The sequence below is a fragment of the Pongo pygmaeus genome, chromosome 1, assembly GCF_028885625.2.
Source record: "Pongo pygmaeus isolate AG05252 chromosome 1, NHGRI_mPonPyg2-v2.0_pri, whole genome shotgun sequence".
NCBI lineage: Eukaryota > Metazoa > Chordata > Mammalia > Primates > Hominidae > Pongo > Pongo pygmaeus.
Genome location: NC_072373.2, coordinates 166,842,981 through 166,862,927, shown reverse-complemented (window position 1 = coordinate 166,862,927; position 19,947 = coordinate 166,842,981). Strand labels below are relative to the sequence as shown.

The following is a 19,947-nucleotide window of genomic DNA, read 5'->3' as shown; positions in this document are numbered from 1 at the left end:
GTGAAGTCTTCTTAATTACACATAATCACTGGTTCTAAACCTCCAGAACCATTCTGTTTAATTAAACATTATATTATATATATATTATTATTGACATGGTTCAGGGTTACCACTGCCAGAGCATTGATTCATGTTAACTTCATCCTATTAATACTGTATCACCCTATATTAGCAGAAGCCCATATTTATTATAGTATTCAACTGGTAAAAATAATGCATGATATCCATGTTGCAGTTTCTCATATAAAGATATGTTTTCTTTAGCCTCTGTAATAAAGATAATCATTTTCCCATCAACATTTTTTAAGGAATATATTTCTTTCGTAAGATAGCCATTAAACTATATTAAGTGGTGGTATATTTTAAAATAGTGCAAATCAAACCACATACACACACAAAAAAACTGGTTCTAGACATGGACAGTCACAGGCTGATGTAAGAAGGTATGTGTTTCTAAGTCTGATAAAGGAAGTGGGTTTAGACAAAGCAAAAATCTAGAAAGGTTTCTTTCTCAAAGCAAATGTGCATAAAGACTCAAAGGGCAGGTCAGCGCAGAATAGCAGCCTTGAATCACTGCCGAATCAGCAGGAACATCGCTGTCCATGGTCACCATCTGTAATCACTGTGCCCAAATGTCAGCCTCTTGGCTGGCTGGTGTAGCTTTATTTTAAAAAATATTTTTTGTAATAGTACACTTGTGTTTAGCATAGAATGTTGACTTAGATAAATGATGAGGAAGTTATAAATAATTGGAGTAGCATAACTTTATTATTTGGAAATAATAGTATTACGTATATATATTAGTAAAATGAAATGCACGTGATTCAAGGTATCATCTAGGTAAATTCTGTAAGGTACCATATAGGTAAATTCTTAAATCATTCTTCAGATGATTTAATCTAATCATACTGAGTTGCACTATAGTTTTTATAGAGACTTGTAGCAGTTATCTTATAAGTATCCCTCATATCTATTAAAAACCGGTTTAAGAGTTTATATTGAACTTAGAGGGATTAGGTTCCAAAATACCAAAACAAAATACCAGAAACAGAGGCCAGGCACAGCGGTCTCTATTTGAGAGGCTGACACAGGATGATCACTTGAGACCAGTGAGACACCATCCCCAAAAAACCAAAATATCAAAAATATCCAGTGATGAATTCTCACAGAAGTAGGCAATTCCAAAGCATTTCTCTTAGCTAAACTCAGGGCTATAGGGATGTTTTCATATAAATATATTTAGGTTATGCAAAAATATTAAAGATAGATTTCTCACTTTCTTCATTAATATACCTGTCAAAAAATAAGCCCTTCAAAGTTATGTTCAAGTACATTTTAGATGGAGAAGGCATTTCTGAGAAATGCAGTTTTCTCAGCTGCCGATAAACTTAGGTTTGCTTCTTAAAATGAAGAGAATAGGGTGTATGTTCATGTATCATATATGAGGCATACAGAAGTCATTTTCCCTTGAGGACTTGGGCGGGGGGCGAAAAATCTCCGATGTAGCATTCTGTCCAAATGATAAACCACAACAAATTGAGTGAAACATTTACAAAAGTCAAGGCAGCCAAAGGAGCCTCTCTGTTCAACAGAAAGAGATGGATAGGATATAGCTAAATAATGGTTAAAGTAACACAATGGTTTCAAGTCTCAATTGGTCTCTCTCTTCTGCTATGTTCATTGGAAGATCAGGGCAAGTATATCCCCCGCAACTCCCCCTCCCCTCATATAAACATTAGTTGTGTGTGTGGATCTTTCTGCTTTGTCCTTCATGTGGCCTCCAAGGGTGATAAAGTGAGAGTCATCTGATCTACAATGAAAAGAACTGGGAAATGATTCTCAGCAGACCCAGCTGTTCTAAAAGGCAAAAGCTTAGTATATCAAGAGGTCAAACATACAGTAACTGGTTTAACAGCATTAAGCACATACCTATATAACTTGGATTATATATGAAACCAATCTACTTCTTAACCCTGTATTACCTAACATAGATTACTTTATAAAATGTTTTGGCTTATAACCTAAGGTTAGTTTTCAATGCTAGAATAATCCTTTTTTAGTATATTTTTGGTAACATCCTATTGTAAGCACTGTATCAGAATAAATTTCTTAAACAGTATGAAGAAAATAATTAAGGTAATTTATATCATTTATATTAACAGTTTTTAAAAACTTTTCATTTTAAAAAGGTGAATCTAAAATTTCTCTAAGTGGAAAGTGAGTTATTTTCTTTTTTTCTGAGATAGGTGTCTTGCTGTGTTGCCCAGTCTGGTCTTAAACTCCTGGGCTCAAGCAATCCTCCTGTTTCAGCCTCCCGAGTAGTAGCTGGGATTAAAGGCTTGTGCCATTGCACGCAGTGGAAAATTTTCAACCTTAATTTGTTACATTTTGTTTCAGATTTTCATGTAGTTTTTATTTTTCATGATATATTCAAATGTCATGGTAACATTTTCTACTAATTTTGTTAAAACTTAGGGCAAGTACCAAAGCAGTAGCAGTTTTTCCCTACAGAAATGGTCAAGAAAAGCATAGGTTTCACTATCAAGATAACATACTCTGTGATTCCCTCCTCCCCTTTATTTTGGGAGTGACAACAAAAACATAATGATGACAGAAACCACAGAATAACTGAAATTTAATATTTCAAAATAATTTGGAATGGATCACATATTGCCCCTTAATAAAGGTCTTTTCTTTAAATTCAGTACTCTCTGTAGTTCAGTTCAAAAAAACTCATATTTTAAACATTTGTACTGAAAAAATACATTCTAATATTTTATAAATGGTGTAAAATTTTAAAACCTTGAAAATGTTTTTTTCTCTATAAGCATAGGAAAATAAAAACTCACTCCCGAGACAGTGGCTACACAAGACTAGATAAATCTTTAAAAAAAATTTTTACAGAATCTATAAATTAATAAGCAGCTGGGGCTTTAAATGGGAAAACTGGTACTTAATTCCACTCATCATTACATTTAATCTGAATTTCAGGAAAATATATAGTTCTACCAAGGGTGCCATTTTTATACATGCTTTATTAGGTCTACCCACAAATGCTAAAAGTCCACAGAAGTGTATGTGGTACAGAATATAAGTCAAGATCTTCCTCCCCATGTTGGCTTATATTAAAGAGCCAAGAAGAAATGTATTATTTACATTGAGATTATCTACTGGTGTGTGTAGAAAGTTTAAATTAGCTGCAAGAAATTTTATCTAGACATGCACCTGCCAACTGCTACGAGCTGGCATTTACTAGGCAGATTAATTACAAATATTTCTCTGTTCCTTTAAATATGATCAGGCAGATGCAGAAGTTGGTGCTCATGGTGAGTGCATTTCTTCTTAATGCCTGTGGGATATAAAAGATAATTATATTATCAAGAATTAGTTAACATGCACCTCATACATGACTTAAGAAGTGATTTTAACACCCAATAACAATCTAATTTGGTACCTAGTTTAGTTAGATGCTGCTGGCAACCTCTCATTTGCTTTTTTCTTTTGAGATGGAGTCTCACTCTCACCCAGGCTGGAGTGGAGTGGCATGGTCTCAGCTGACTGCAACCTCTGCCTCCCAGGTTCAAGTGATTCTCCCGCCTCAGTCTCCTGAGTAGTTGGGACTACAGGTGTGTGCCACCACACCCAGCTAATTTTTGTATTTTTAGTAGAGACAGGGTTTCACTATGTTGGCCAGGCTGGTCTCGAACTCCTGACCTCGTGATCTGCCCACCTCGGCCTCCCAGAGTGCTGGGATTACAGGCATGAGCCACCGTGCCCGGCCTCATTTGCTTTTTGATTATCTTCACTAGTAACTGTCAATATGACTACTCTGACATAGCACTCGGTATTCTTTACCTTATGTGACCATACTTACATGAGATACTTCTCAGAGAATTTTAAAACTCCAACAGGGCCTACAGAAAACTTATTTACATGCCTTTGTCTATATGCCTTAGGGGCCTTTCAGCAGGTGTTTCCTCCAACAGCTGCCCCCCGCCCAAAAGACAGTATTTACTATGACAGATTCCTATTCAGAATATGTCCTTCTGGGGACTCCTAGTGGTGGTAGAGGCTCATGTCTCTTCAGCCTTAGAACCCTTCTGTGAGAGAAAGCCTTTGAAGGAAGCAGCCATTGGCAACTAATGGCATACATTACCATAGGGCATGTGGGAAAAGATCTTTAAAAATGACCTAATAAGGCTGGGGGTGGTGGCTCATGCCTGTAATCCTAGGCCAAGGCAGGATTGCTTGAGCTCAGGAGGTCAAGGATACAGTGAGCTATGATTGCACCATTGCACTCCAGCCAGGGCAACAGAACAAGACCCTGTCTTTAAAAAACAAAAACAAACAGATAATCCCATCCTGAGGTGATCTGTCTGCTGTGAATTCCCATAACACTGCTTATTCTTCATTCGGTGCTTACAGTAGAGAATAATGTTTATACTTCTCAGTCTGAAGGGGAAGAAACTTCTGTCAACTCTTCCTCTGTACTACATGGAAGTGTGACAAATTTGATTGGCCAAAGTCCAGAACATTCATTGGTCTCCATTTTACTAGTAACATTACACAAATTCTTCCCTCCTTGTAGTTTCCCTATCACTGACTACTCTCAATCCCAGTGGGCCTTTTTTATTATAATACTTCCTAATTTCATGTAGTAGGGAGACCAACCCATTCTATTGTGCTGACCTGCAGTCAAGCATGTAAAAGGCAGGCTCGTGGTCTTCACAGTGTTAAGAGTCACACGGACTTGGGGGTCTATTTAAAAGATCCAGCTTTTAGGTTCAGTAAAGTGCACAGAATTCAAGATTTAGACTTAGTGTGAGAAAGAAGAGGTTGCATTTCTGCTTTAAGGCAATCTACCTTAGTTACCCCAAGCTTCTACCAGAGAGCCTGCCATGTTGGGGGTTATCAATTCCACCACCAATCCAGTTGATACTTTGATCCTCATTGGATGCACAATCCTTGTTTGTACTTGTTATTGGCCAGAACTTAGAAGAGTCTGAACTTGTATCATTTATCATAACTTGCCTTATATTTTGTGTCCTTATTAGGTTTCAAACTGTCATAATACACAGCGCTTTGTTCATACTAAGCCTCATCCTTGTGTTACCCAAGTGATTCATCCACATTGTTACTAAAGTATCCCAATATCCCCTGTTACCATTAGCCAAAATGTTTTTCTCTTCCCATCTTTTGATGGTGTTAGCACTCTGGCTGTGGCCTCTGGGTTGCTGTCACCCTTAACTTTCTCTCTTATTCTAGCATTGTTTCACAAAGGCTTCACTTTTTAAAGCCTCTGGGAGTGAATTTGTATGGGACAGTCCTCCCCACTGAACAATTACAGGTCAAGAGGAATAATCACTGAAGTGTGACAGAGGGCTGGAGCTGTTGTGCAGGTAGGGAAGTTGGCCACGGTGATATCAGGAGTACTGTCAGGTTTCTAGGGCATAAGGACAAAATCAGGAATTTCATTCACATCTTCCCTTATGCATACCAGTCAGGCAGCTATGACAAATATATAAAAGAGCAATGAGAGAATATGGGGGAGAGGGATTTGGGGAAGCTTATGCAGAAGATGAGTTCTAAGCAGGTTTTGAAAGACGGGTAAAATTCTGACAATAATGAGGGAAAAGGCATGCTAGGTTGAGCAGACAAGACCAAAGGTAAGGACATGAGAAAGGCACTTTCTGGGGAAGGTGTCTGGGAAATGGCAAGTAATCTGGAATGAATAAGGCACAATGAAGAAACTGGAAAGGTAAGCTGTGGGCAGATCAGGGAGATTCCTGAATGTCAGTTTAAATTTGGATTTTATCGTACATATGGTAGAGTGATATCTTCTAAAGCATACATTTGTCCAGTAGCAGGATAGGCTGTAGGGGAAAGGGACCAAAGTGCAGACAGGTAGGTTACAATAGGGACAATGATAATCTGGAAGAGAGGTAATGAAGAAATAAAGTGGTCTGGTGGGTGTGGAAAGAATTAAGCATTCTCAGAAGTAATATAATCTGGCAGCATTTGGATGTGGGGACAAAGAGAGAGAGAATTTGACCAATGGAATGATATAATCCCTAGAAAGGTAGAAGAAAAACATCTTTGGAGGGGAAATGATGAAATCAGTATACTTGGGGGACATTGTATGGCAGCTGAGATTGTGGGTTTACAGCCCAGGAGACTATAATAATTTGGAAACCATATACACTAAAGTGAAAAGTCAGGGAATGAAGGAGATAATGAAGGAAATGCTCAAAGTGAGAAGAAAACGCGGTGAAAGGCAGAACTGAGGGAAATGCCTCAAGGGTGAAGTCACTTAATTTCACTGTCATTGCTCTTTTGCTTCTCACTGAAAGGGAAGTTGACTGGTAGCTCAACCTTAATTCTTTCCAGTTTCTTGAAAGTATTACTCAAAGACTCAAAAGAACACCCCAAAATGTGGTTATCTTTACTAAAATCCATTAACACAAAGCTATTCTCAGTACTCTGAATTCCCTGTAAGTTTATTACAGAGATTATCAGACACTAAATGTTGCACGTTCATTTACTAAATGTGTAACTGTGAAGATGTATCTATGATCACCACCTAATATGTTCTCTGTTGGATTTTCATGGGTCAGAAATTTTGTAAAATGGTAACCTTATAATGAATGAATATAGGTGTATGTGGATGGTAAATATAAGAGATATATATATATATATATCCTATTACATATAGGATATATATATATATATCCTATTACATATAGGATATATAAGGATAATATTTATATATTATCCTTCCTTAACAGGATATAAAATCCTTGGCCAGTAGTGAAATCTGACATTCACAGATTACTACTGGGTAGTGGCAAGAGCATAGGCACTGGCACCAGACTACTCAGTTTAGTATCCTGGCCCTGTTTTAGGCGATTCTGGGACAAGGTACTTAACCTCGTTTGTGCCTCAATTGCCTCACCTATAAAATAAAAATAAAATAAAAATAATAACTGTATCTACCTCATAAGTTGCTGTGAAGATTAAATGGGATACGTATAAAGTGTTTATAACACTGCTGGCACATAGAAAGTACTCAATAAGGCTGGGCACGGTGGCTCATGCCTGTAATTGCAGCACTTTGGGAGGCCGAGGCAGGCAGATCACTTGAGGTTAGGAGTTCAAGACCAGCCTGGCCAACATGGTGAAACCCCATGTCTAATAAAAATACAAACAATCAGCCAGGCATGGTGGTGCTCAACTGTAATCCCAGCTACTTGGGAGGCTGGGGCAGGAGAATCACTTGAATACAGGAGGTGGAGGTTGTAGTGAGCCGAGATCGTGCCACTGCACTCCAGCCTGAGTGACAGAGCAAGACTCCATTTCAAAAAACAAACAAACAAAAAAACAGAAAGTACTCAATAAATATTAGGTATTATAAGCTATTACTCACGGCAAACAACAGAATATAAGCTATTGTTTACTGCATACAACAGAATAAACGTTTTCATAAAAAACTGACAGTTTTCTATATAAGATGCTTTGCAGATATTAAGACTAGCTTGTCAGGAAGCTAATATTAATCACTTGAGATACTATTTCCAAAGAAAAGTATCTTGGAGGGAGAATATAATTCTTTAATTGTGCTTTGACTTTTTTCCCCTAAGAGATAGCAGGCAACACACCTGGTAAGCTAAGAATTCTTTTTTTTTTTGGAGACAGGGTCTCGCTCTGTCACCCAGGCTGGAGTGCAGCGATCATGGCTCACTACAGCCTCTACCACGTGGGCTCAAGTGATCCTCCCAACTCAGCCTCCTAAGTAGCTGGGACTACAGACATGCGCCACCATACCCAGCTTATTTTTCTATTTTTTTGTAGAGACACGGTCTCTCACTATGTTGCCTAGGCTGGTCCTGGGCTCAAGCGATCCTCTCACCTTGGCCTCTCAGAGTGCTGGGATTACAGGCATGAATCACCATGCCTAGCCCCTAATGCCAGTTTTTGTTGTTTTTTCCTGAGACAGAGTTTCACTCAGTCGCCCAGGCTGGAGTGCAGTGGCGTGATCTCAGCTCACTGCAACCTCCGCCTCCTGGGTTCAAGCAATTCTCCTGCCTCAGCCTCCCGAATAGCTGGGATTCAGGCGCAAGCTACCACACCCGGCTAATTTTTTGTATTTTTAGTAGAGATGGGGTTTTGCCATGTTGGCCAGGCTGGTCTCGAACTTCTAACCTCGAGTGATCCACCCGCCTTGGCCTCCCAAAGTGTTGGGATTACAGGTGTGAGCCGCCATGCCCAGCCAATGTCAGTTCTTAATGTGAACCTTCAGTTATAGGTATGCTAAACACTAATATATCATGACTCATATTGCTTTTAGCTTATTTGTTATAATAAGCTATTTATAAACACATCATTTTTACTTGTATTACTGAATCAATAGGAATTGTTCTGAAGGCAAGGTATAAGTAATTAATATATAATTATTTACTTAATTTAGCACATTTCCAAATTTAACAGACTAGTTATATATTGTTCAGTCAGATGTGTCCTACAGAAACTATAATCTACTTGTCAGCATCTATTTAGCTAGTCTACTTAGCTGTTTACATGAAAGATGCTTGATTAAGGACCCTTTTACACTCAGTTAAAAACGTGTCCTCTCTGACTTTTAAAGTTAGCGTCGTCAGCTCAACAGTTCTTTTCCAATCAGCCTCTAACTGATGTCAGATGCCCTCCTGTTGTTTATAAGACTAGATTAATATAATTTCAACTAAAGCTCCAAAGCTCATATCCCTATTTTCTTATAGGAAGACAATACCAAATCCGATAATGTACATAAAATGTTTCCACCTGAACAAAACACAGTGAAATTTCACAAGGTTAAACTAAATTAGAAAGGTGAAACAGTACCTCAGTTTAAAATGGCTTTAAGGAATTCATAGCTGTCAAGATGACATGATTCTGTATGAAAGAAAGGTTTTTTCTTTTTTTTTTTCAGAAAACAATTCAAAGCAACTTGCCACAGTATATGATGCAGAATAAATGTTGAAGCAAAATGAAATTAAAACAACCTAAAGTCTTGTTTTACACTAATAGCAGCTCTGAGGCTATAAATTCTCATTTCAACATGCTATAGTTAGCCTGATTCTATTTCAGAATATACATTTTCAAATTTATTACAAAAACTTCCCAGACATTTATTACAATACATGCTTATTACCATTGTTAGTATACTCCTTATAGTTACTAAAATGACTGTCATTTGTGCTAGATTCTATACTCCTGAGGGCAAGACTATGTCTGCCTTGTTTGTCAGTGTGTCCCCAATGCTAGAATAGTGCCTGGAGCATGGTAGGCACTCAATAAACATTAATGAGGTAAGAAAATAGCAATTTATAAGTATTTGAAAATACTTAGATAATTCTTTTAAAAAAGTTCTTTTCATTCATCACACATTGGCTGCACTGCATGTGGAACTTCTTTCCAGGCTCTATCCAGGCACTGTGCTAGGCTCTGAAACTATCGTACATAGATAAGACTTTTTGTTTGTCTGCCAAAGAGGAGCCCAGAAAGAGTCCTGTAACCAGGCAATTACAATGCACTACAACATGATACATGTAAAATATTCAGACAAGTGTTGTGGGAGCCTCGAAGATTAAGCAATTTAGCTTTACCTAGGAGAGCTGGGGAGAGCTTCACAGAGGTTGTGACATCTGAGGCTGACCTTAAAGGATGAGCAGGAGTTTGCAAGACAGAGAAAAAAGCAATCTAGGCAGAGGGAAAGGTAGCAAAGTGTTCTGGGGTCCTGAAAGAGAGGTTCCAGAGGGCTGAAGCACTTGGTGTGATTAGTATGAATAAAAATGACTACCCTCCTCTTACCTGAGGCCTGAGCTGGAGGAAAAATCACCTAATATTTAATAATTACCAAGTCCTGCTTTTAACTATACAACTAGTTATATAATACTATAAACATTTGCTTTATTGTGTTTAAAATATGTAAACCACTTAGATAATTTATCTAACTCTTTTTCTGTGGGTCTTTTTTGACTACTCTGAGAGTTAAAAATGAGAAAAAAAAGTTCACCTGTCAGGTGACACAAAACAGTTTCTACTAAATGTGCCAGAATAATTTTTCTCCACCTCAAAAATAGTCTTCAGTCTATTCATTACTGTCTTTTTACAGTATTTTTATTTAATAAAACCTATTAAGACTACCATACAAATCTCTTTACTTATGCTTTTATCTTTTAACTGATCAATTTTTATATTGCTGACATCCCTTCTTCACCATTTGCTCATTTAAAAATTCATAGTATGTGAGATATGTCTCTGGGGAAAATGTCTATAAAATTTGTTACAGCTGGCAAATGTGTATGAGTCAGTGATAGCACATGACTAAATGCTTCACAGAAAATAAAATTTGTTTCTGTAGTAAGCAGAACTGTTTAAATGTTATTTATTTTTATGTTTCAAAGAAAATATATTGTGAAGTGCTGCATTGATTTAATACGCAACAATGTCTGTGTACACGCTGTAGAAAGAAAATTTATGAAACCTTTGCACAACTCCTTTAATTGAATTTTCCAAATCTCTCACCACATACAAATAATCAATATCTTCTGCAGAGAAAACCAGTCAGAATTATTACAGTCTCTCTTTTCAATTTTGTTGTCATCAGCACATACACAGCACCTGGATATTTGTAATGTCTGATAGCAAGTTATTTACACCTCTTAAATACCTAATTGCTATTAAGTGAGTCCAAATTTATAGTTTAAAATTTTTTCTACTGATTTTATTTGAAAGAAAAATTATCATACTTCTGTTAAAGTATAAAAAATTTAAATCATGAAAGAAATTATTTAAAAGGCTTTGAAAAGTAATAAACCAGTTTATTTTTACTTAAATCCTAGACAAATCTCAAGTAAGCATTTTTAGCAGCTGAAATGCACACCCCAAAACAATGACGAATCGTGTAAAACAAGAGCATTAACATTATTAATAGGAAAGGTCATGACTCACATATGGCATACATGATAGCTGAATCATTATAAAGAGCTGAGGACTATAGTTGTACATTAATGTATATTTGTGCTATCAAAATTAATGGCTCCATTTTTTATCTCCAGATAAACCCAGAATGTTAAAGCATAGGGGGAATTTCTGTTGTTTCTCCTAAAAGTCGTCATGTCTAAACTTCAAACCTCAGTGCTTTTAAAATTGAAGTATCTGTTTGAAAAAAATATATTGTTTAATGTTAAGATAAAATAGAAAACTAAAAGGGTAGTAGTCTTCTGGGAGTGAAATTATTCAGCTGGTATGATGAATACTTTTTCAAGCCTGAGTGGGGGAAAGAACAACATATTTTTATGTTTAAAAAATACTTCAGTGGGTGGTTAGAATGAAGAGGCAATATCAAACTATTTTATAGTGTTAGAACACAAAGAGTTTTAAATTTGTCCTGTTGTCTAAGAATCTGATAACTTTAAAATCCTATAACCAAGATGAATTTTACTATGTAAGAATACAGAAAGTTAACTAAAGAAAACAGGAACATTGTAGTTTATGCTTTTTAAAACAGACCAAAGTTGGAAATTCTGAAATATTTTCTATTACAAACAGCTGAAACACTGAACAATGTAAAGTTCAGATGGTTCCATTTCATTTAAAATATGCATACTGCAACCTACACAATTATTCTCAAAACAGATAAAATATGTTTTGGACTGAAGCTAAGTGTCTAGATTTCATATCTTGGCAACTGCTCTACAATTTGCTTACATTCTTTTCAAAAACATTTTGTTTATTGGAAGTACTAGTCATAGACCAACAATGATGGTATTTTTTATTATCTTCAGAAAAAACTGAAAATATTAACTACTATATAATGCCATCTATTGACTAAGGAACATCTGTAACAAGTTGTTTTAAGTAGAGGTTGATTATGGAAAGTAAATTTCATGCCTCACCATGTGACGATAATGTGACATTTCATCTGTATCAGCCCACTGAATGGTCATATGTCTTAAGTCTTCAGCATAACAAATTTAAAATAATTATGAAAATTCACATCCAAATCTTACAGAAAAAGAACCTTTCATTTCATTATTTTCCTAATAGTCATAAAGCCAGTGTTATTGAAGAAAGCAAAATTAGGCTTATTTCCTAAGTAACTGAAGAAAGAAAGAAGCCTTCCTTTGTTTAAGAAATCTGTGTTTAGCAGAGGACATCCTCTTTTATTCATATACTCTCATCAAGGCATCCCCTGATTTACCAGGTCCAGTTCTTATGACACTATGAAAATCTCAATGTGCCTTTTAATTATTGTGTATGTTTTAAATTTCTCTTGAATAAGTTATATAAAGCCTTAAGAATGTGTGTCAGATGTCTATTTATTTAAAACACTAGTGTTATTTTTACAATTCTACTTTTCCTGTAATAAAGACTGTAACTGACGTTAACTGAAATTCCCACTCAAGTGAAAAAATAAATATTACTAGAACTAAAAGACCAATTAGAAGAGGCAATGATAGCATAAATATTGAAATTCTCATGGTATTGTCTATTTTAACTATTCCAGGAAAATTTTTTAACAATCTGAAAGACCAAAAAACAAACAAACAAACAAACCCACCAAAAACCCAGAAGAATCTGAAGGACATTCTTTTGATAGTGAAACAAGTAATTGGCTTATTCTAATTTTCATAATTACCTTAATAAATCCTATACACCTTATAGGGATGATTTTTATTTTACTTATTTTCTAATATTATGACAAACTCCCAAAACATTTTAAAATTTAAACAATTCTGTGTAATAGCATAGTAAAAATAAATAAATAAAAGAAAGTGGAAATTTCAAGGCCAGATTGCAAAATAAGGGACATATAAAGCAAACTAGTTTAAGATGTCAAAAGAATTAGCAAAATCCTCTTAAAATGAATGTATGAGCAGAAAAGGGTAAAAGTTGTTAGCTTAGTAAAAAAAATTTACATGTGTGTGGATGTTTGTGTGTACATAATCATTAACCAAAAAACAAAACGAACAAAAAACCCCCAAAACTAATATGTATGTTAGGAACCAGAGAAAGAGGTAGCAAAAGTACTCAGGAAAACTATATAGCTCAAAATCAAATTACAACAAAAATAAGCTTTAATCTATTTTTTAGGCAATATGAATTTCCCAAAATTAGTTAAAAAGCTAATGAAGTTTTTAATACCTCAGGAAATATAAAGAGCTAATGTAGCTCCTGCCAAGAAACAGAATTGGACGATGACTACATAGAATAGAATAGAACACCCATTAATATATGACATACTTATATAGATACTATGTATTATATATTTTTTAAACTGCGTTTTCATTTAAATCAATGATTATTAGAAATTTACAAACATGGTTTAGTGATACAGTCTCCTGTATGCAGGAACTCAGTCCTTTGGGAAAATCTGGTAATGGGCAAGTCAGCCTTAATGCCTAAAATAATAGAAAACAGTTTTAAGGCTGATCATGCATAAACACACAACGAATTGATGTATTTTAGATGGCCATAAGGAAACGAAAAAAGTTTCCCCTGGAAGGAAAAATATTTTAATGAAATATAAATTTAAAAAATTTTTCTTTACATTATTAGCATTGACAGTTCACTTATTTATTCCAGAGTTTTCCTCTTCCTTATTTCTCAAAGCTGTTTGCAAAAGCCAACTATATTAAGCCTAATTCTAGTTAGTTCTAGGAAGTTACAGATTTTTAAGGAAATCACACTATTGGTGTAGAATATATAGAAGCAAGATTTCTTCCAATTGGGAAATAATAAACATTTTGCTTTCCTATTGTGATCCTCTAAAACTTGTCAAGTTAGGAGAGATTGAAACCACTGAAACCCAGTTACACATTCTAATCAAGTTACACAACTAAAGTAAGAGACAAGAAGAGGCCAGGCGTATTGGCTCATGCCTGTAATCCCACTTCACTAATCATCACTTCAGTCTGGGTGACAGGGTACAATCCTGCCTCTAAATTTTTCTTTTTTCTTTTTCTTTTCTTTTCTTTCTTTCTTTTTTTTTTTTTTTAAAAAAGAAGAGATCCCAAACCATTTCCAATAAAGAGCTACCTTTCATGTTCTTAAATTCTTGGCATCACAGTAGATGTTAGTTGTTCAACTGAAAAGCTCAGGAAGCCTATTCAGCTCCCTTCCCACATGAGCTTTGGAGGAGTCTTGCCATGGCTGCAGCCCTGCCATGACCCAGCTGGCCTTTAGATCTGACTGGCTGGCAATCCCAGCACTTTCCATTGCCAATCCATCACTGGCTGATTAAAGGTTCTAAACCCAGGCTAACATACCAGATTGGCTGAAGCAGTTTCAATTATGTGCCATGTTTGAATCTGAAAGCTAAGATGATTGGATGACTTCATTTGTTTTAGGAAGAGATAACACAGAATAATGAAAAGACCAGAGTTTTAAGAGGCCAGACTGGTCTATGGTTAGAATCCTTGCTCTGTTACTAAGTAGAAGTCTTGGGCAAGTTACTTAATATTTTTTGTGTCTTCGTTCCTTGTCTATAATGACAATGATAATACAGTGTAGCTATCTTTCCACATTGCTCTAAAGATTTGCTGATCCTAGTATTCAGAATATTTGTGATTATAGTTACTCAATAAATGGCAGTCATCGGTATTTAAAAGTGGTAGGCTGAAAACATGGCCACCCATTTTAAGGCCTAATTCCACTTGCAGAAATTGCTAAATGGCATTCATGTAGGTACTATTAATCACTCTTATATTAGTCTAAAGGTTTTGGTATTTTACAGTTCATGATTACTTTGCTTATTGAGGTGTGAAGGTGTGAATGTGTACTTCCTATGAAAACCTAAAAACTGTTTATTTAGTTTTCCATACTGTGAAATGCTCAAGAGACATCAGAGTTCATAGTAGAACAAAGCATATTAATGATCTGAAAGTTTCCAGAATACTGGTTAGAAAGTAACTTTCAATGCTTCCAGTACAACACTAAAAACTGCAGTATATTAATGCATTGTTGCTCCTGTTTGTATTCTCAAAAAGAAATTTTAATAAAAAGACAAAATTCAAATCTTACGTTGAAGACTGCATTTCAAAAGACATTTAAAAAGTTCAATCAGAGAAGTTGATCTCATCAGACATCATCTTCTGCTAAATGCAATATAAAGCTTTTCAAATGAGATTTGTGATCTTTTAAAAGAACACACTTCAGAACAGGGATCTCTGAGGAAAAAAGAAAACCACTAAAAAGGATTCATGATGATTAGTTTTAATTGGCAAAATGGGATGAAAGCATCTTTTTATGTAATAAACTAAAACACAACTACTTACCTTTGTGAGGAAGTCCTGTACTCTTTTCAAACAGTTTTTGTTTATTTACTTTTGTCACTAAAAGAAGTAAAAATCCCACGTTAAGAATTAACATAGAATATGGATAATTTCTCAATACTTGGAACAAACAACTTCATGAGAAAAAATAATTCAAAATAATACATATTTATAAGTATCAAGTATAAAATATAATACCTTATTATATATTACAAAAATGAGCATTACATTTGAAACGCCAACTACCAGTTTCCAAGGTGCATTCTTTTCACTCACATTCAAGAAGAATCCCCAAAATAACACATCCTGATAAAAGACATGTGGCTTCTTATTTAAAGAAGGTAATAGTATTTTTATCACATGTCCAGTAATGGTATATATAAAGAAGTCTATCAAATGTAAATGAGACAAATTAATAGGTTTATCTTTAAAATTACTGTCATTGAAAACTCATAAATTCTTACTTAGTTCTTTGGTTTTCTGCATTTCTCTTTTTAAGAAACGTGATGCACAGGAGATTCCAATGAGATTTTCAAGCTCTCTACTGCCCTCCAAAGCCTACAAGAAAGTCATCTTGAATGAGTTAAGTTCTCTACACATATGAGGTTACTGACACGTCTAGTGAAAATACAGTATATTGTTTCCTTCATTTGAAAAACTTAAACTTTATGTTAGGATATTTAACTGTTTCTGGCAGGCCAACTATTTCAAGCCCAAAAATGCCTGAATAAAAACAATTTATAATTAACTAAAAAGACTAAACATAATCTACAAATTTATGTTTAATTGTGAAAAGCAAGATATTACTAAAATATTATGGTTAAATAGTGTTCTCCTATTAAAAAAAAATTCCCATGAAAAGTAAATTAAACATACTCTGTGCAAACTCTTTCCTGGATTGGATTCTCCAATCTGGGACACTTCTTTCCTTTTATCCTTTTCAAACAGGGTAGAAGTATGAAAAAATGCAAACCTGTATACTACTTAAATTTTGCATTATCTCCATGATTTCTTCTGACAATTTCTCAACTTTTGATAGCAACATCATGAATCTAGTAATAAAGAAAAAGATAATACTTAGCAAGGGGAAGCATTTAAACATGGTAAGTCATTTTCAGAGCTTTAACTCTTTTTAAAGGACCTTAGACTTAGGTTCTTTCATTCTTTACAAACACAATATATATATTATCAACTGTCCCCTCTTTTGGAGTTTTACTTTCCGATTCCCACTGAGCAGTGGGATGGAATACATAGTTGGCTGTTCCTTTCTCCACAATGCCACATTGAGAACACTAATACACCACCATTCCTTCATTTACCTTGATCTGAGTCTATGAATCAGTATCACCTAGTAACTTCTTTTTAAAATAAAAAAAGTTTTATGACTTTATTTTAAATATGAAAATAAAGAAAAGAAAAAGAGGAAAACATCATTTGGAATTCAATCTTCCGAACATATCTCCAGTTAGCTTTTTGGAAAAATGCTCCTAGTTTAAAAAAAAAAAATTGTGTAACTTTGTTATCATACTTTTTTTTTTCCTTTTTATAAAGAAATGGGGTTTACCTCTGTTGCCCAGGCTGAAGTGCAGTGGTGTGATCATGGCTCACTGCAGCCTCAACCTCCCGGGTTCAATCGATCCTCTTACCTTGGCCTCCCAAAGCACTGTGATTACAGGTGTGAGCCATGGTGTCTGGCTGTGCTTTCTTTACTTAATACAACATTATATACATTTTGGGGGGCCACATATTAAAGGCTGCACGATATTCTATTTAGTAAACATATTAAAAATGATTTAACCATTCCCTTATTGTTAAAACTTTAGTTTCTTTTCCAATTTTAAGACCCCATAGCTGTTTGTGATAATCTATATCAACACAGTCTGACAGAAAAATAATGTAAGCCATGTATGTAATTTAAAATTTTTAATAGCCACACTAAAAGGAATAAAAAGGTAAATTTTCTTTAATAATTTTCATAATGTTTAAGTATTTAAATCAATATATTCAAAATATTTCAACATATAATGCATATAAAAATTATTGAGATATTTTATACTTTTTTCAAATCCAGGTATACTTTACATATTAACAGCACATCTCATTTCATACTAGCCACATTTCAAGTGCTCATTAGCCATGTATGGCTAGTGAGTACTGTTTCAAACAGCATAAATCCATATAGATTTTATGAGAGAAACCAGAAATTCTATTTAAATGCTTTTTCAAGATTACATCAGTGTTAGTCATTGACATTTTTGTGTTATTAAAAATAAGAAAAATATATTAAAATTTTGATATACAATGTGTATGTACAGTAAGTTTCAACTATAAAATTTTATCTAAGTATGCAAACAAGAAACAGAGACTTTTGATAGCATTATGAAAAAGCTAAAAATTATGAGGACAGTGGAATTTTGGGTGTTTTTTTTCTTTAAAAGTTTTCCTTTATTATGTATTTTCAATCAGAAGTCATCTCTCTGAGGCCCTGATTGCTTAACAGGAGAACCTCAGTTTGAGAGATGGTATCATAAAGGAATTCCTGCTTCTTCAAATTGGATCCAAAGACCTGAAGAAACAAGGACTTAAGGGACTCCCACCCAGGCTGGATCCTCTAGCTTCTCATATATGATGCCAAAGCCTACTGAGTGCCCTAGGAGTACAAAGTGGAGGCAAATAAGTTACTTTGCTACGAGAAAGAATCTGAGGGGGTTGTTGCCTTATACCTTGCATCCCTTTCCTGGGAGAACTGGAATAGTAGAGCCTTTTCGAACTGTCTTACCATATCTTAACGAGCTGATGGTACTCCCTGTTAATACATAGGGAATTGTGTGGGAAGGATTAGGTCCTGCAGGGCTGCCATCTTGAATGTCTCCAAGGGGCTCTGTTCACATAGAGTTAGATGTAAATGGTGCCCCCAAAAGTTGTATAATGTAGCATCCCCAAAGGACCTACTAGCAGCTCTCCTAAATTAAGATAGTAATTGAGGTGCTAAGCTAAAACAAACTGTTTTAACAATCTTGGAGACTTGTATGGATTAAATATCAATTATCTGGGGAAGCTGTTTTCAAAACATCTTTGATATGCTGAAGGTGCTTTCTCAAGGACACTTGTATCCATTGCAGGATCAAGTAGTAGGACTAGTAGACATGCCATTGCTCTTCTTATTACTATTTTGATTCCCTTTCCTCTCCTCCTCCTTTTCTTCTCCCTAGACGAAATCACCTCTTTTTCCCACCTTGAAGGCAACCAAATTCCCATGAATGATTTTTTAAGTGTTATACAACTGTTAAATCCTGAAAAATTCTTTTTTTCAAGGCATTCTTTTCCACACTTTCTGAATCACTGAAGAAGCCTTCATAATCTTTGGAGATAAACTATTTGCTGAGCAGATTTTGGGAGAAATAATTCTACCACTTTCTTCATCCTAGACAAAATGGAATTCTCATAAACATCCTATTTGTGCTGAAAAGTAGATTTGCATTGCTACTGAGAGCCCTTTTCTGTATTTTCAATGCATGGTTCAAATTTCACTTTGTTGCCCTAACATAGCATTATGGTTTGCATACATTCCTTTAGTTTTTAATATCATCTTGATGTTCCTTTACTAATTTATTTATTCCTGAAAACCAATGATCTTTCATTTCTTTCAAGCTGCCTGAAGAATATATTTCTCGAGTTCATTATGGTACAAAATTTCAAAGTTATTGTGGCTCTTTCAAGTTGGTGAGTAAAAGTATCATCATTGGGTGCCATTCATATTTTACAGAATACTATCTCTTTCTCAAATAGACTTGCCTCTCGCTAGACTAAATTGGACCAAATCCTTTATCTTATAATGACCCTTTGAGCCATCCAGATGTCAATGGGCCACTACATCCAGGTATCCAGTGACTGTTGCCAGTTTTATGGCATCCTTACAAGATTTAATCAAATCTGCATTGTGGTCAAAGACTATTGTAGCACAACCTGAGAAATCTGAAATCTTGGTCCTCCTTGAATTAACCTTCTTTTTCATCGTAGAGTAAAAACCCAGCAGCATTTTTTTAAGCATCTAGTAGTTTTTCTCTTGAGGGAGCTACATGTCAAAATTCAGGATTTTCAGTGCAGTTTTCCAATTTGCTTAGAAGAGTTGCATTGTGAAATTCAGAGTTCTCTCACATTCCTCAAAGAAAAAGTCCTTATTCTGAAAAACAACTGAAATTAGGTGCATCAGCCAAATAAAATCCATGAGAAGCATTGGATGTATTCATTAATTCTGCTTTTCCTTCCTTCTATATTAACTTCTTCAGTCTCAAGTCAGGTGTAACTTGACTTTCAAAACTATCATTCTGTACCAGTTCTGGGTTTTTCCTATCTTGGCCACTTTGAATTCTTTCAATTATTTTCCATTCTTAGCTTAAAATGTAGTTTCATCATTTACTTTTTCTCTATTAAGTTCCTCAGATGTATTCTGAGGAGAGAACTAAAAGAACAAAGAGAAATTGTATTAAATTGGTGCTTCTAATTCAGATTTATTGAAGCAGGTGTTAGCAAGCATTAACTCAGCTCCTGCTGTGCCATCCTAGATGTGAAAGAATGAGAAGCAAAGGAGTAGAGCAGATGAAAAAGGAACCCAGTGATTTATAGATTCCCT

General features: G+C 35.1%; 1 protein-coding gene across 5 annotated transcripts in view; it reads right to left on the bottom strand.

Moving 5' to 3' along the window:
• Positions 1 to 736: 736 nt before the first annotated feature.
• Positions 737 to 19,947, bottom strand: part of ITGB3BP (integrin subunit beta 3 binding protein) — an 83,468-nt gene continuing 64,257 nt past the window's right edge. The window contains exons 5-9 of one of the 5 annotated variants that reach the window (XM_054484426.2): positions 16,288 to 16,366; positions 15,779 to 15,872; positions 15,318 to 15,374; positions 8,878 to 8,928; positions 3,221 to 3,349 (exon numbers count right to left, since the gene is read on the bottom strand). In XM_054484426.2, the coding sequence (XP_054340401.1) occupies positions 8,879 to 8,928; positions 15,318 to 15,374; positions 15,779 to 15,872; positions 16,288 to 16,366 (280 nt within the window). In that variant the 3' untranslated portion in view covers positions 3,221 to 3,349; position 8,878. The other 4 variants (XM_054484417.2, XM_063654754.1, XM_054484406.2 and 1 more) reach the window with 4 other exon arrangements.